This window comes from Pavona decussata, unplaced genomic scaffold (assembly GCF_977016875.1).
Source record: "Pavona decussata unplaced genomic scaffold, jaPavDecu1.1 SCAFFOLD_602, whole genome shotgun sequence".
Lineage (NCBI taxonomy): Eukaryota > Metazoa > Cnidaria > Anthozoa > Scleractinia > Agariciidae > Pavona > Pavona decussata.
In genome coordinates this window covers 5,527,241-5,544,560 of record NW_028145860.1, presented here as the reverse complement: position 1 = coordinate 5,544,560, position 17,320 = coordinate 5,527,241, and the positions used below count along the sequence as shown (strand labels likewise).

The 17,320-nt window shown below is 37.6% G+C and overlaps 2 protein-coding genes across 2 annotated transcripts; one reads left to right on the top strand and one right to left on the bottom strand.

Moving 5' to 3' along the window:
• The first annotated feature begins 50 nt into the window (after positions 1-50).
• LOC146449618 (cytochrome P450 3A24-like) lies at positions 51-7,088 on the top strand. The gene is made up of 5 exons (XM_085101147.1): positions 51-398; positions 1,274-1,479; positions 2,190-2,469; positions 3,018-3,321; positions 4,206-7,088. Exons 1-5 carry the CDS (start codon positions 51-53, stop codon positions 4,595-4,597), a joined length of 1,530 nt encoding a protein of 509 aa, XP_084957273.1. The 3' UTR covers positions 4,598-7,088.
• Positions 5,005-13,162, bottom strand: LOC146449617 (phospholipid scramblase 2-like). The gene is made up of 8 exons (XM_085101149.1): positions 13,035-13,162; positions 11,682-11,804; positions 11,511-11,588; positions 10,812-11,004; positions 10,327-10,444; positions 8,075-8,177; positions 7,638-7,696; positions 5,005-7,088 (listed from the first exon to the last, which is right to left on the bottom strand). The coding sequence occupies exons 1-8, from the start codon at positions 13,099-13,101 to the stop codon at positions 7,059-7,061; spliced, it is 771 nt and encodes a 256-aa protein (XP_084957275.1). The 5' UTR covers positions 13,102-13,162; the 3' UTR covers positions 5,005-7,058.
• Between the last annotated feature and the right edge of the window lie 4,158 nt (positions 13,163-17,320).

Sequence of the window (17,320 nt, the reverse complement as noted above, 5' to 3'; positions counted from 1 at the left end):
ATTTAAAGCGTTGGTTTACCTCGGGTGTTTTGTATTAAACTCATGGTAGAATGTCGCTTGCAGCTCTTCTGCAAGCCTTTTCCGAGCAATGGCCGACGATTTTTATTGCCTCGATCATTTTGGTAGTGCTGTACATCTGGGGAATTGCTCCTTATCGCTCGCTGAGGACTCGTTATGGTAATATCCCAGGACCAAGCTACGTGCCATTTTTGGGCAACATATTAGATACAATTCGGCACAAAAATCAACTCCATCTACAAGTCGACGAATACTATCGAAAATATGGCAACGTCTTCAAAATGTATTTTTTTGGTCCAACCCCATGTCTGGTGGTTGGAGATCCGGAGATGCTAAAAGATATATTCGTCAGGGAATTTGACTCTTTTACTGATCGCCCTGTAAGTTAAGTTAGTTAATTGCATCATCTCAAGCTAACTTTAATACTGTGAAAGAGTGAAGTGTATTCTTCGTCACGCAACACCACTCTATGTTGCGTGACGACTGAAACCAGTGAGCTAAAGAGGGAAGAATAACATGTTGACAGGGGTGCTAGTCCTGATGTATGTAGCTTGTGTGGCTCAGTTTTCAAAACCGGAAATTCAACAGCGAAAACTAAGTAGCACACAAAGCAGGCCAGATTTTATTGCCTTATGTGCATGGGCAAAACCTGGAAAAAAGTGACTCAAAATTTAACGACTAATTAAAATTATTGCCTGTCATAGAAGAAACTTTGAGCCATACCCATGAAACAAGATTCTGGTACATTTTAGTAGTTCTTTTCAACTTTCTCTGAGTGGCATATCCTGTTCTACCTGTCCCTGCATCCAAATTTTGTATAACAAATAATTATACAAATGAAAGGTTTAGTCAAAAACTGTGCTAAGTGGATATCTGGTCATAAAATCCTAATTCCTTCAAATTAAATATTAAGTTTAGCATACAAATTAGTTATCATGTAAGAAAAATAGTAGTTCCATGCTTGTTCTATGAAATCTCCTGTATGCTTCCTTGTTTCAAAGTAGATAACAAAAATCATTCACCCTTCAAGTAACTTGTTTAGCTTTTAAGAAAAAGTTATAAGATGAAATCTTCAAATTTAGTTCTCAAGATCACAAACATTGGACTTATGTTTCATGTAAAAACAAGTCTATAAGCCAAGTCGAGCTAACTTGGAGCAGATTGGATTTCACAGCCAAATTTCCTCTCTGAATAGTTTTCAACCAATAGTCCTTCAAATATGTTTTTGTCTCACATACATGCTTTTCTTTTGTAGCAAATTGTCAAACCTCCAGAGCCCCTTGCCAGCATGCTGAACAGAGCAGAGAGAGAACAATGGAGACGCATTAGAAACACGCTGACTCCAGCATTCAGTGCTATGAAGATGAAACAGATGATTCCTCTGATGAACAACTGCTCTGACATTTTGATGAGGAAACTTGGAGAGATCGCCAGCAAGGAGCAAAGTGTTAATATTGTCAAGTAAGTTGGGGATCATGAATAAAATCTGTGCTGTCATTGTGCAGTTCCAGAAAATATCCATACTCTGGAAGGTTCTTTTGTTTTACACCAACCTCCCCCTAGGAAATTCCAGTTTAGCAGTTCATACATTGCTTCTAAAATTTTGACTTTTAAGACCCCCCTCCCCCAAGGAATTTCCGATGACCTTGTATGGGGTGGGTGTCGATTTTTTATGAAACCACACAATTCAATAGACACTAGCTTGCAGGATAATATCATCTTGTGGATATTATTGGAGTATGACTAGCCTGATAGGAGTGTGTGTAGTCATTTGTCGAACAGCTTCTGTGGGGGGCTCACAATTTTTCTTGTAATCACAAACTTGTGACAAATGTCTACAGTTTTTTAAAGGTAGAAACTTTTTTTCAGGCCTGCTATCTTGTTACTGGCTGTTTCCATGATGTAAGATGAGCAGGAAGGAGCATCCACTGACACCTCCCCGCCAGCTATAGTCCATTATAGGGAGTACGCCCCTTCCCCCCTCCACCAAGGCACCTCCCTACCTGCAAGTTGATGCAGAAAGAACAAAATATTTTAGTCAAGACTTTTTGGAATTTTGATTCATCATTTTAGGTTACTGGCACATATAAGTAAATTATGAATTAGATTTGTAATAACTTGAGGGGGTGGGGTACTTGACCTGTTTGACTCTAACACACTTGTTTTTGTAGATACTTGCAGGCTTTGACAATGGACGTCATTCTCTCAGCAGTATTTGGTTTTGAAGCAAACTCTCAAGACAACCCTGATGATCCAGTTATCAGCATAGCTCGGAGGTCTTTAACTCGAAGTAGTTCTCAGATCATACTCCTAGCTTCTGTACTGCCATTTGGACTAAAAATTATTGAAAAATTCCCAAGTGTTTGGTTGTCAAAGACTATGCCACTCATCAATATGGCTGAGAACATAGTTGCCGCAAAGAGAGCTGGAGATGGAAATTCTTCAAGGAAGGTAACTTATATTAATTTACAAGAAAATTGTTACACCAATCACTTTTTAGTCCTGAAAGCCAATAAAATCATTAATTTCTCCGCATTTTTATTGGCCAATCAGAAGTTAATAACAAGAGACGTTTACACCATCTGCTGATTATCCACAATTTACTTGAGTTGTCACCTAGAAGAGTATGATTTACAAGTTTCCTTTTAGGGTTCAAAAGAGCAATAACTGGTATTTTAAGTCTTTATTAACTTGCTCTGTAGATGAGTTATGCACCAAACCCTTAAAAATTTTTAGATTAATATTTTACAGTTGAAAGTTTGAGAATGATGTATTATTCAGTGATGACAAAGGCATACTTGGAAAAAGGAAATCCAAGTAAAGGAAATCCTACAGTATCAGGAGTCGAACCAAAGACCTTCCAATTACTGGTTCGTATGCTCTGCCACTGAGCTACAAGAGACTCGTGGGAGCTAAGGCCATTACACTAGATTCATGAGACAAACATCCTGCATGCTGCTAGGATTGGTTTTCCAGAGTTTTACGCTTAATTACCTTAGGATATGTTGGATATTATGCTGGCTGCTGCAGATGATCCCACCCTTCCTGAATCTAAGAAGCTTTCTGATACAGAGGTTGTCGCACAAAGTTTTGTGTTTCTTGCTGCTGGTTATGAAACAAGCAGTGCCACTCTCAGCCTGACATGTTACCACATAGCAACACACCCTGAAGTTCAAGACAAACTACAGGAGGAGATTGACAACGTGTGGAGTGATGAGGAACAAATGCCAGCTTATGACACAGTGAATGAGCTGTTATATCTTGACATGGTGATATCAGAGACACTCAGGCTGTACCCACCAGGTCAGGGTATGAGTATGAATAGTAAAATGCTTGGGGTGTATACCAGTTCCAATCTTGCCGCTTGTGGACATATAATACTGAAGACTATGTGAACAGCATGGTAGTAGCTGCAACCTTAATTTTCCCACTTGCACCTTTAAAATGTTTTGATTGACCCTTATGGGAAAGCCAAAAAGCAAAAACTGATATGAATGCACACCTTTCATGTGTTTTGGGCCAAGGTTCATGTCATGCTAATTAAAAAGAAGCTGCATAATCAAGTCAAACCACTCCAGGCCTTCATTCCAATGCTACATGGTTTCTAACACTAATTAAAACCAATTCACACTAAAATATCATTTTTCTTACAGTCTAGTCTATAATATTTTTTGCAAACTGGATGTCTGGAGGGGTAACCCTAATAGGGCTATTGAGTGCAAGGTGTTTTGTAGCCTGCAGAGCAGGTTATTTTTTTGTGTTTCTCAGGCGAGCAGAGGTAAGCACAAAGCGCAAGTCACATGCACTGGGAGAGGTGCCCCTCCCATTGCGCGTGACTTGTGCTCCGCGCTTGCCTCTGTTCACCTGAAAAAAAAAAAAAATAATAATAACACTTGTTCTGCAGGCTAGGTGTTTAATTTTGTTTAATGTTTAATTCTTGTACTTCCTTATGGGTCAATTATTTCTAGTGCTCAGACAGTAGTTCTATTTTGTAAAACAATATTTAAAGAAATTATAATCAAGCTCATCATCTTCACTGTTATCATCATCATCATCATAATTGATATCCTTATTATTGAGGGGTTGTTTAGGTGCCAAAACACTTCCAGCTCTTGTAATTTCTCTCCATGAAACATGGAAGATCTGTCAAAGCAGAAATTTAATACTTATGATTTCTTATTTTTCAGGATTCATCATATCTCGTAACTGCAATAAAGCTTGCACCATCAAAGGAATAACGATTCCCAAAGACTCACCCATCGTCATTCCGGTTTACAGTGTTCAAAGAGATCCCACCATATTTCCTGAACCAGAGAGATTTGACCCAGATCGATTTTCAGCCACCGCTAAGCAGTCACGCAATCCTTTCACTTTCATGCCGTTTGGTCATGGACCACACAGCTGCATTGGAATGCGGTTTGCAATGATGCAGATGAAACTGGTCTTAATGCGAATCTTAAAGAAATATCGTCTAGAAGTAGCCCCAGACACACAGATTCCACCTGATGTCAGAATCAAAGCTACTTTAGCATGTACACAAGTTAATGTTTGCATTTCTTCAAGAAACAACAAAATATAAACACTACAAGAACACTTATACGTTGTTAGTTTCCATAACATTATACATTCAAATTGAACAGAACCTGTAGACTTAAAAATGCAAACCATATAATGATGATAATAATAATAATAATAATTCAATTGTCATCATCATTATTATTAGAAGTCGGCACAGTATGATTTGACAACTAAACTGCACTGCAGTTATCACTCAGTAGCTTTCATTTTAATGGCCACTCTTAATGTTTAGAACTATAACAAATATTTCATGAATTCAAGACTTAACAACGTTTTCTGCCTCATGAGCTCAGTATTCAGGGATAATATGTCTTGAGAATAGACATAGAGAGAAGAGAATTACCTTTATTTGACCACCTTCTCCCAACTACTTACTGTAAAAGAAACATATGGACACACGCACCTAACAGTGGTTAAATGATTTTAATGGCAACACTCATGCATCATTTTGTAAATTCAAAAGAAAGATTTCAATATATCATATAAATAAACTGCGTCAAAATTGTAGAACCGCAAGTAAATGATTATGTACAGTATTATGTAAGTGAAGATGACACAAATTTCAGTCAAAACATTTGTAGAAACATAAAAACATCCTTCTTCTGAAAATTACAGAACATGACCTTAATTTCATTAATAATATCAATAAATACCGTACTCGAAAAAACCTGTTTAGAGGTGAATCCAAACTGTTGTACAAGAAAATTTGTCTGGTTCAAAAAAATTGGAAAGATTTCCATTTATTATATGAATAAACTGTGTCAAAATTGTATAACAACATGTAAATGAATATGTACAGAATTATGTGACTGAAGATGACCCAAATCTCAGTCAAAATAATAAATATTTATTGTGGTTTGAGAAGTTAGATCAAGACACTCAGAGGAGTGTCTCATGCAATTTCCAAACACCTTGAACTTATTTTAAAAAACTTGGCTGCACCTTGCTTTTTCAAAACACTCCTCAGTGTTTGGAAATCAAATGAACATGATTTATTTCTTCTCAAACTCATTAATAATTCAAAAGCCAAAGACAAAGGAAGTCATGCACCGTGACGTGACTCCTTGTTTTTGCGTCCTTAATTTCCCCTTCAAAATCAGTTTGTTTGTGAAGTTATATCAAACACTCATCACAGCGTTTCATCACAATATCAAAAACCTTGAAGTTCATCAAAAATACTCTGCCACACGTCATATTTTCAACTCTCTTCTCTGTGTTTGATATGTGATGAAACACTGTTGTGTCTTGTGTTTGATAAATTACATCAAGTCTCACGACAGACCTATGAAAGAAACATGTACCTAAAGTATGCTTATTGGTCCCAAAACACATTTCCAGCCTCATATTTTGGCTGTTCAAGGGCATTGTGATCCTTTTTTTCTAATCCTGTTCGTAGCATTTCTGTCATGTAAATGTACCTTTAGTGTTAAAATTATCACTGCACTAACAATACTTCAATCAATATTCTACACCAACAAAGTTAGTAGTAAGTACTTTCCAGTGCTCACAAGATCCCTCTGGATAACCGCAGTCCAACATAAAAAATATGAAAAGTCTGTTAAAGAGAGAGAGTTCAAAGCTGATAAGTTTTTTGTAAATTTACTGAATCATTTTATGGTTTACTAAAAAAGTTTCAAGTTTTTTAGTGAAGTATGTAATGCACTCAAACAGTTATATACTTCACTTGAAACTATTTTAGTAAATTGTAAAATGATTTAAAAAACTCACAGACTCCCAAAAACACTAACGGTCAATCCACGGCACACGTGACCAGTATTTCCGAGAATGAAATGAATATTCAAAATCCTCTTTGTAATGTCCGGTATTTGAATGGAATGTTGAACACTTCTCTGGAAATCTTTCCGAAAAAGACGCATTAATGGGAAAAAGATCCAAAATACTAACGGGAAACAATAATTTATTGTTATTCTCGAGAAATACTTAATGCTGTAATGTAAAGAAAAAGTCATAGCTTTATACCGTCAATAAACTAGGGAAATTTCTATGGGAACTCTGAAATCTCGTTGGCGATGTTTGAAACTGACATGTAAATTTCAAAATTCCGTTCAAATTTCAAAAATACTGGTCACGCATGACGTGGATTGACTGTAATATCAGCTTTTAGCTCTCAGCGTAAAACCCTTAGCTTTAATGGACTTTACTTATTTTTACGTTTGATTGCAGTTAATCCCTCTGGTGTCTGTGTCAGTTGATTATGTTGATGCAACAGGACTATTCGCAAGTTACAAAAGTGTACCAATAATTATGTACTAAATAACTAAAAGGGAAAACATTACAAGAAATGTTGTACACACAATAGCACAGCCTAGAAATAAGCAAAATAGCATCTACAAATACTACACTTCACAGAGGTATGTGTGCAAATAACTTGATACATGTACCTAGTTATGCAAATCAAACAGCATTTGCAGAATGCATGGTATGTAGCTTTGATAATGCTATTAGTTGCTCCGTTCAAAGAACATGAAATCCTGAAATAAAATCCAGGAAAATCAAAGATTAGACAAGTGCAACTTCTTTTCTTTACCCAGGGTCCAGGGGTGTTTGCAGAAGTTGGTGGGCTTTTTATTTATTTATTTTTTTTTATTAGTGTTTTGCAGTGAACTATGGTAATTTTTATGAGTTGGAGACACTTTTGTTTTCAACAGGGAAGTAATTTTTGCAATACCTTTGAGAAGCTGAGTACATAATGAATCTTAAAAGTATGCCAAAGTGTCTCTGGGGAATCTAAATGCCAAATCATCAATAACAATTGTTGCACCTTTTCCCCATGAGCCCTTCAAATAATAGCAAATCCATTTTGTCTGATTGCTAACTCCCTTTTGTGAAAGTTCAGTAGCACTGTAGCAGGCAAGCCAATGCAAAGTAACTCACTCTAGGATCACCAATCTTGTCTCTGTTCTTCACTAGCTTCTTAGCTAACTTGCATAAATAGCTTGTCAACTTAACTTAAATTAAAATTAAAGTACATGTAACTACTAACTTGATAAACAGTCGAGATATGTATTATTAATACTTACAACAAGAAATGTGGCTCCCAATAAAATGGCTTTAACCTTAACATCCAGGTCTAGAGGGACTAATAAGAGAACAAACAAGTAGATTGGCAAACTGTTTATGATTATTTTACTAAAGACCAATGACGACAACCAAGTTTATGCAAATGGACTGGTCTCTTTACCACTGGTATGCCTGAGTTTTGAAGTATTTATTTTGTTAAATGATAAATGGAATGGCGACTTGGATAAAGTGAAAATAATGAAGAAGCGTTCTCAAGTCGAATAACTCGGAAAAAGAATTTTCCGAGGCCCCCAACGGGAATCAAACCCATGACCTTCCAGATACCGGTTGGACGCTCTAACCACTGAGCTATGGGAGACTCATGGTGAGTAAGGCCATATACTAGGTTCTTATGGGTGACACATGTAATAGTCAAGAGCATTTAGCTATTCCTTACAGCGGATTCCAAAATTTGCTGCATCAGTGAAAAATTCTCGTCCAAATCCAGTCCACTGCTTGGAAATCATTCCAATCTCAGTGCCCCCATCAAGCGAAGTAACCTGATAAAAAATATATTTTTATAAACTTATTAATTATTAATAAGCAATAATTGTTTAATAATTATTAAATAATTATTGGTATTTAATTAGCAATAATATTATTATTTAATTTTCCTTGCTAACATTAACTTAAATTTTCTTTTAAAACCTACTTTAAAAGTGAGATTTTAAAATAAAGCAACCAATAGACCCAATGCAAAAATGGCTGACATTTTAATATTCTTTTGTTTGCATTCAAATTGGCCTCACTAGCCTCGTTCTTGAGTTCAAATATCAAAAGAATATTTTACCTTGGACGAGGCTAGTGAGGCTAATTTGAATACAGACAAAAGAATACTAAAATGTCAGCCATTTTTGCATTGGGTGTATAACCTCTGAGCCCACAGTTCCTGTGGTCTTACTCTAATCATGTGATTCCCTTATTTGGCAGCATGTGCGCTACTATACAGTGAACCTCTCATTATTCACAACTTTCGTGTAGAACTGCAGTTTCACCTAACACAAGTTATCCTCCCACCCTCCCAGTTGTTGCTTGTTTCTATAACTTGCTTGCTTTTTCTCAATTTTATAACTGTTGCCCAGATTTTGCCTTTGGGAGTTTAAATAAATTGAGGGGGGAAATTCCTGCCTACAGCACCCCTTCAGTCCTGTGCTGAAGCCCTGTCAGGGAGGGGGCATGACGTTCTTCCACTGGATTGGCCCTTGTGCCTTGCAGCACAGGCATGAGGAACCCCCTTGGTATAGCATCATTAGCCAAAGCCCCTCATCTGGTCTTCCCTGCCCAACTAGGTCCAACAAAATGTGTCTTTTCTGTGCCTGAGTGCAATAACATAAATTTAAGTTTTCCTTTTTTTTAATTTTAGACAAAACTAAATGTTCAAAAATTAAAATGTCCTTATAAAGGAAGCATCCAACAGTGTCTGATCTAGGATTTCCATCGAGGGGGACAATGTGTCCCAGTCAACAATTTTCAGTGGGACATTTCAGTTTTTTTAAGGGACACTAAATTTGTATTCTATTTAATATGAAAAACAAATCTGGGTATAGAATCACTTTCGCACAGTATTGTTATCATCAAAATAAATGTACAACTTCTGTTTATAGAGAAGAGCAAGTTTATTCATTAACAAATGTATTTTTGGCCATTTTGATCTCTAGAAGAGCATTTCGGTGGTCTTGACTTTCAATATGGCGAACTAGTGTTGAATTCCTATAGTTTATGCAACCATTGGTGAAAGGATTGGATTTACCTGACTGTTGGCAACACGAACAGAACATACCCTTCGGTGGATCGTACTTGTATTTTTCAAGCCAGGTATCTTGAAAGTTTCGCTTTGCAACTTAAGCTTTTGGTTCACTCGCCTGATCTTTTCCAGGCTCAGCTTCATCGGTTTCTGCGTTTTCAACATTGTTTTCTGGTTGACCTTGGCCAAAAAATGTTGAAATCTTTCTTTGTTTTGACATGACCTCGTTCAGCTCGATCAGTCACCATCTCACAAGCACGTGGGTTTCAATGAATTAAACCCCCTATAGTGATTGCTTATACTAGTTTCCAGGGACCTGGAGTATGACGGCCATTTTGTTTATGTCAGACGACTCAAATAGGATTCTCCGCATCTGGGTTCTCGTTTTTGCATTCTCCCCAAATTTTAAACGGGATATTGCTTTCAAAAGATTTTGAACAAGGAGAAATCACAAATTCCTTGCATTCACAAAATTTGAAGTGCGCCAAAATGACCCAGGCAACGAATTTGAAGTGGACATTTTTGCTCAAACTGCGCCAATCCCGCAATGGCGCGCTCTAGATCAGATACTGTCCAAGTGTTTTTAAGATACGTCCACTTAGATTGCAAAGAAAGAGGAGATTCAAATATAAGCACCCCCTCCCAATCACAACACCCTTTTAAAACAAAACAAACAAAAGTAAAACAACAACTAAGCCGTCAGTATGAAACCTTATTTATTTATGTTGTTGTTGCATCTTCAGAAACCCAGGAGCAGATAAAATAGGCACGACGAAGATTTCACAGGAAAAGTCAATTTAAACAAATTTAACGCTTACAAGACAAACAGAAGAACTTCCAATCTTGTCATCATTGTTCATATCAATTTTGCATGTACAAGTATCATTAGGGTAATACAAACTCACTCGGAATTCCACATCTGATCCACAGCTACAGGGGCAGCATGGCCCCTCAATCGTCATGATAGGCTGACGCTGTGCATCTTGGACTTCTAACTTGCCTTTCAAGCTCCAAAATGTCCACCTATAGTTACACAATTATTTAAAAATTTCATGGTTTAAAAATATTAATTTCCTGTATGAGAACATAGAACTGACTATTTTCACGTTTTTGTTTTCACTTGAAAATAGCCTGACTATTATAAAAATCTTGATTTCAACATTCTGAAGTTTTCTGTCTAGTGATGAACTTGTGAAGTTGGTTTGAGGTCAACAAAATTGACTACCTGTAGTTTGTAATCAAGCAGCACATTTCCCAAAGAACTTCACAACACAACATGGTAAAGTTATTTGGAAATGACTGTAAACTAATGCAATTATTTTGAAATTTTTCTTAATTTAAGCATTAATTTCCTATAACTTTTACAATGTAGTAACCTTAAATTACTAACTTTTGCTCAACATATCCAATAACTGTCCCCGGAGGGGACTGCACTTCAATTTCCTGAAGGCAGCAAGGACAACAGCAGCACTGACACCGGAGGGGTCGGGACAGATGTATCACTTCTCTTTGAAAGTTGTCTGTGATTCTCATTTCAAATGGACGACCAGGGCCACAGCATTGTCGAGTACAACAGTCAGTGTCTGAGAAAAACAGAGTGATGAAATAATTTAGGTCTCCAAAGGGGTACACGAGCCTGGCACTATCTTGAAATATCAGTGCAGATGGGTGCAGTAGTTTTTGCTTAAAGAGTCTGCTCACTGTTCACAGGGGGAAGGCATAGTCATCAGTTGTAAGACGACCAACATAGCAGGGTACTAGAGCAAGAAAAGCTCTTGATTGAGTGACCATATGTGCTGTGAACTAGAGTGCACAGGGTTAAGAATGTTTTGTATTGGGATGTTAGTCCATCACAGGATTATTCCCAGCAAGCCGGTACCTATTTATACTCTTCAGTTGGGTGAAGAGAGACAATGTGGAGCAAAGTTTCTTGTCTAAAGAAACAACACAGAAATGTAGAGACCAACCTGGCCTCAAACCACCAACCCTCCAGTCTTTCAGCCATCAGATCGAAAGTCTGACACACTAACCACTACACCAGGTCAAATCACCATTAAAAATTATTGTCATTATAGTTCAAACTGTTTACCTTCCATAGCAAAAAACACTTGCTGGCTCATGGAATTGGCAATCCTGTATTTGTTCTTCATTTCACAGCCAGTGAACACTTAAAGGATAAGAAAAAAATCAACAAAGTTTTATCCAATTCCAAACTGAATAGCATGTACCTTATTATGTCTGCAAAATTTACTTTCTTTACCTTCAACAAGCTCCACCAATTGGTGTACAAGTATTTGATCAACGGCTGTTAGATATTCCAGTCCAGGAGGGCAGCCCAGTGGTGCTTGAGGAGCTGGCATCCAATTCATTTGACCAGGAACACCTACAAATAAAGGATATTAAAATTGATTGAATGTTTTCATCAGAAATCTTTTGAGTAACAGAGTAGCCACCAAAAAGAGGAAGTCAAAATGCAGCAGACGCTCTTTGGGCTAGTCACGCATTCCTTCCCCATGAATGCGTGACGAGCCCAAAAAGCATCTGCACAGGAGGCTAGGTGTTTTAGTGTACCTTTTTCTTAAAATTAGTCAGTAGAAAATCACACACTTTCATAGGAGAGTAATTCAGAAAACAACGAAGTGGTATTTTTACAAAAAAGTTTGAACTTTAACAAGGAACTTGAACACCAGTCAATTTTAAAGAATCAAATGTTATCAAGAAGGATGATATTTTGTATAGTTTGTTAGAGACAAAAATTATAATATTTAGCAATGGATGAAATTTACTGACCAAATTTCCACAAGTAAATAATACTAAAATTTTTTTATGCTTGTTCATCAACAACTGTTTCTCATTTTAATACTGAGGCAAAGGTGAGGAAGTCATCGGCCTTCATGGACCTACAATAATTTGTCGCCATGACAATGCCAAAGATTTCACCATAACTACCAAAATAACAACACTACTAGGCAAACTTTAATTTTTCCAAGCTTGAACTGCGCACAGAAGTAAATGGTTTGAAAGCAATGACAAATCAAATCAGACACTTGAAAAATTGGGTTTTGCCACCTTAACCGCTCTTGAAATTCGCATTAAATTTTTATGACCTAGAATTTTCTTGGAAGAAATGTCACCTTAAACTTTTGTAACACTGGTTAACTAAACCCGTTTGTTTTTGAAGGGGCAATTATGTCGTTAACAGTGCGAAATAAGGTCAGCTAGTATTTTCGTAAAGCCAACAGAATCTCGGAAATCGAGGAATAAGATTCCCTTCTGCCATGATCAAGCTAAAGAATCACAACAAATCAAAGTGTTAGCTAAATTAAGTTTATATACAAAATATCTGCCCTTCATAGACCACAAAATGAACTGAAAACACTGGAAACGACATCTTGAACATTTTGTTTGATGTTTTCGTTGGATGTCCACGATATTTTGCGAAAACTTTGCATTGTTTATTACAGTAAGCTTAAAGCACAGCTCGATCGGTCGACGAGTGGTGATTTGATTGCAATCAAACATTTTAATGTTACTTTTAAATGGTCCTTAATTAAAGTGACAACAAATTTCATTCTACAGTGAGGCATTTAACCGAGAAAAAGTGCAAACGTACCAGGCTGTTGTGTAACAACTTGAACAGCATCTTGATTCCCTTGCGGGTGTGTGTACTTCTCCGCCATTTTTAATACTCTGACAGAGAGGCTCTGGAGCGAGAAGAGGGGCGTAACCGCAGGAATGGCGCTGGGTGAAAAAGGCGGGAAGGGGAATCAGGTTTCCATTGATAGTATTGACTTGGGGTAAGAGAGGATCCTCTCTTGCTTGGGGTTGTACCTAGCCTCCCACGCAGACGTTCTTAGGGGTTCGTCACGCGTTCCTGGGCAGGAACGCGTGACGAACCCCTAAGAACGTCTGCGTAGGAGGCTAGGTTGTACCCCTAAAAAACTGAAAAGTTAATTTTGGTAATTGAATATTCACTGAATATAGATATTAAAACATAATTAGACGGGTGTTGCTTAATCTCGTACCCAGATCTCCCACGGTTTCGACATTCCCGAACCGACGACTGAGATCGGGGTACGAGATTAGGTGTTGCTTCTTGCCTTTGCATTGTACTCTCTACTATTTGAGCGTTTTTAATAGGGATTATTACGGAGTCAATTCATCTGAGATTATGGAGGGTTGCACTGACCAACTCGGATGCAGGTGACCGCACGCGACGCCAAGGAATAAACTCTAGTACTTTTTCTTTAAGGGTCACCTTTTTAACGAAAAGGGTTGCTTGAGCTAGACGATGCTCGGAATGAAAAATAAAGTTAAAACTTCAAGGCCAGATAGTAGGGCTACATTTTAATGCAACGGGGAAGATTTAAAAATCTTCCCTGCTATCAGTATCCATTGTACCTAGCCTTGCAGTTTTAATGTTTTTTCTTCTTTAAAGAGGGATCATGCGAAAAAATATGGCTTGTCCTCGCACTGTAATGAACCCGAAGAGACTATGTTGACTGAACTGAAGTTGCCAAAAACCTGATCAGTTTTAATTATTTTCCAATTTAGGTGATAATTCTAGTTTGCTTCCACACTTACTTGTCGCGGTTGATGATGGAAGTACCGTGTCTAAATAAAGTTATCGTATCGTACCAGTAAATCACCTGTTTTAAAATAAACAACCCCGTATCATTTATTCACGACTACTGTGTTAGTTATTTTATCTCAAGCAAGCCGTATTGCTAACTGTAAAAGCTCTTCTGTTGAATATTACTTAATTTTTTTTACCAAAAACACAGAGAAAGATTCTGAAAAAAAATCACTTCTTTTACCCGGGCTCTAGCTATAGGAAATTTATACTTCATAAATGTTTTTCTCTCTGTTAGCCGACCGAAAAAAAAACCAGCTTAAACTCTAATCGAACTACCGTCTGCCCCGGTGGGGGAACTCCTCGCAATCTTTGGTAGAGAGGGGGGGGGGGGGGTGCGGCTGGATTCTCTAAACCCTGGCCCTATTGAAGACCGATATATGTAATGAAGCTTTTTCCGGGACCTTTTTTATGTAAATCCATACGCATTTTAAGACTTTCTTTCCATTTCAGACCAAAAAAACTCAAAAACCCTACACCTTTGGCGCCCGGCGCAATAACGGCTAACCTATATAGCTTATATACGGTACACCTCCAACCCAGCGGGGAGGAAATACCAAACAATAAACGTAAGAAAACATAAGAATGAATAACCCCAAACGTAAAAAAACTAACAAACACCTAAGAATCCCTAACCCCCAAACATAAGAAAAATAACCTCTAAATATAAGAATCCCTAACCCTCAAACGTAAAAATCCGTCAACCCCAAACTTAAGAAAACTAACCACCAAACGTAAGAAAACTAACCCCGAAACGTAAGAATGACTCACCACCAAATGTAAAAATGAGTAACCCCCAAAGGTAAGACCGACTAACCCCCAAACGTAAAAGAGACTACCCCTAAATATAAGAATGACTAATCCCCAAACGTAAGAAAACTAACCCCCAAACGAAAGAATGACTCACCCCAAACGTGAAAAAATTAACCCCCAAACGTAAGGATAACTAACCCACAAACGTAAGAAAACTAACCTCCGAACGTGAGAATGACTAACCCCCTAACGTAACAATCACTAACCTTCAAACGTAAAAAAACTAATCCCAAAACGTAAGAATAATCAACCCCCAAACGTAAGAATAACTCATCCCCAAACGTAAGAAAACTAACCCCTAAACGTAAGAATGACTCACCCCTAAATGTAAGAATTACTAACCCCCAAACGTAAAAAAACTAACCCCCAAACGTAATAACTAACCAACAACGTAAGAAAACTAACCCCCAAACGTAAGAATGACTAACCCCCTAACGCAACAATGACTAACCTTCAAAACGTAAGAAAACTAATCCCCAAACGTAAGAATAATCAACCCCCAAACGTAAGAAAACTAACCCCCAAACGTAAGAATGACTCACCCCCAAACAAAAAAAACTAACCCCAAAACGTAAAAATAACTAACCCCCAAACGTAAGAAAACTAACCTCTAAATGTAAAAATGACTAACCCCCAAACGTAGTAAAACTAACCCCCAAAAGTAAGAGTAACTAACCCCCAAACGTAAGAATAACTAACCCCCAAACGTAAGAAAACTAATCCCCAAAGGTAAGAATAACTTATCCCAAACGTAAAAAAATAACCCCTGAACGAAAGAATGACTCACTTCCAAACGTAAGAACGACTATCCCCAAATGTAAGATTGACTAGCCCCCAAACCTAGGAAAACTAACCCCCAAACGTAAAAAGGATTAAATCCCAAACGTAAAAAGGATTAAAACCCAAACGTAAGAAAACTAACCCCCAAACGTAAGAATCACAAACGCCCTAACGTAAGAATGACAAACCCTCAAAAGTAAGAATGACAAACCCCCAAACGTACCAAAACAAACCCCCAAACGAAGAAAACTAACCCCAGAACGTAATAATAACTAACCCCAAAGCGTAAGAATGACAAACCCCAGACATAAGAAAACTAACCTTCAAACGTAAGAATAACTAACCCCCAAACGTAAAAAAAACTAATCCGCAAACGTAATATTAAGTAACCCCCAAACGTAAGACTGACTGACCCCCAAACGTACATCTCACTAACTCCCAAATATAAGAAAACTAAGCCCCCAACGTAAGAATAACTAACTCCCAAATGCAAACTAACCTCCAAACGTAAGAATGACTAACCCCCAAACGTAACAAAACTAACCCCTAAACGTAACAATGACTAACCCCTAAATGTAAGAATGACAAAGCCCCCAAACGTAAGAAAACTAACCCCCAAACGTAAGAATAACTAACCCCAAACTTGAGAAAAATAACCCCCAAACGTTAAAAAACTAACCAACAAACATAAGAATGACTAACCCCCAAGCGTAAGACTGACTAAATCCCAAATGTAAGAAAATTAAGCCTCAAACGTAAGAATTACTAACTCCCAAAAGTAAGAATGACTAACCATTAAACGTAAGAAAACTAACCCCCAAACGTAAGAATAACTCACCCCAAAACGTAAGAAAACTAACCACCAAACGTAAGAATGACTCACCCCCAAACGTAAAGGAACGAACCCCCAAGCGTAAGAATGACTAACCGTTGAACGCAAAAAAACTAACCCCCAAACGTAAGAATGACAAACCCCCAAACGTAATAAAACTAACCCCGAAACGTAGAAATAATAAACCCCAAAACGTAAGAACACTAATCCCCAAACGTAAAAATGATCAACCTCCAAACTTAAGAAAACTATCCTCCAAACGAAAGAAGGACTAACCCCCCAATGTAAAAAAACTAAGCCTCAAACGTAAGAATGATTAACCCCCAAACGTAGAAAGATTAACCCTCAAGAGTAAGAAAACTAACCCCCAAACGTAAGAATGAGTAACCCCCAAATGTAAAAATAACTAACCCCAAAACGTAACAATGACTCACCCTCAAACGTAAAAAAAGTAACCCCAAAACGTAAGAAAACTACCTCCAAACGTAAAAATAACTAATCCAAAACGTAAGAAAACTAACCCCCAGAGGTAAGAATGACTAACCCCCAAACGTAAGAATGACGAAGTGCCAAATGTAAGAATGACTAACCCCCAAACCCTAGGAAAACTAACCCCCAAACGTAATAATGACAAACCCCCAAACGTAAGAAAACTAACCCCCAAACGTAAGAATAAGTAACCCCCAAACGTAAGTAAAAACTAACCCTCAAAGGTAAGAATGACTAACCCCCAAACGTAAAAATGACAAACCCCCAAACATACGAAAGTTAAACCTCAAAAGTAAGAAAACTAACCCCCAAACGTAAGAATAACTAACCCCCAAACGTAAAAACGACTAAC

Bases quoted from the DNA above. Each gene is read 5' to 3' on its own strand.
- LOC146449618 (XM_085101147.1), top strand. From the start codon at position 51: ATGTCGCTTGCAGCTCTTCTGCAAGCCTTTTCCGAGCAATGGCCGACG. The intron at 399-1,273 runs GTAAGTTAAGTT...TTTCTTTTGTAG, and splicing joins ACTCTTTTACTGATCGCCCT to CAAATTGTCAAACCTCCAGA. The intron at 1,480-2,189 runs GTAAGTTGGGGA...TTGTTTTTGTAG, and splicing joins CAAAGTGTTAATATTGTCAA to ATACTTGCAGGCTTTGACAA.
- LOC146449617 (XM_085101149.1), bottom strand. From the start codon at position 13,101: ATGGCGGAGAAGTACACACACCCGCAAGGGAATCAAGATGCTGTTCAA. The intron at 11,005-11,510 runs GTAAACAGTTTG...TGTTTTTCTCAG, and splicing joins AGTGTTTTTTGCTATGGAAG to ACACTGACTGTTGTACTCGA. The intron at 7,089-7,637 runs GTAAGTATTAAT...ATTTTATTTCAG, and splicing joins TGGGAGCCACATTTCTTGTT to GATTTCATGTTCTTTGAACG.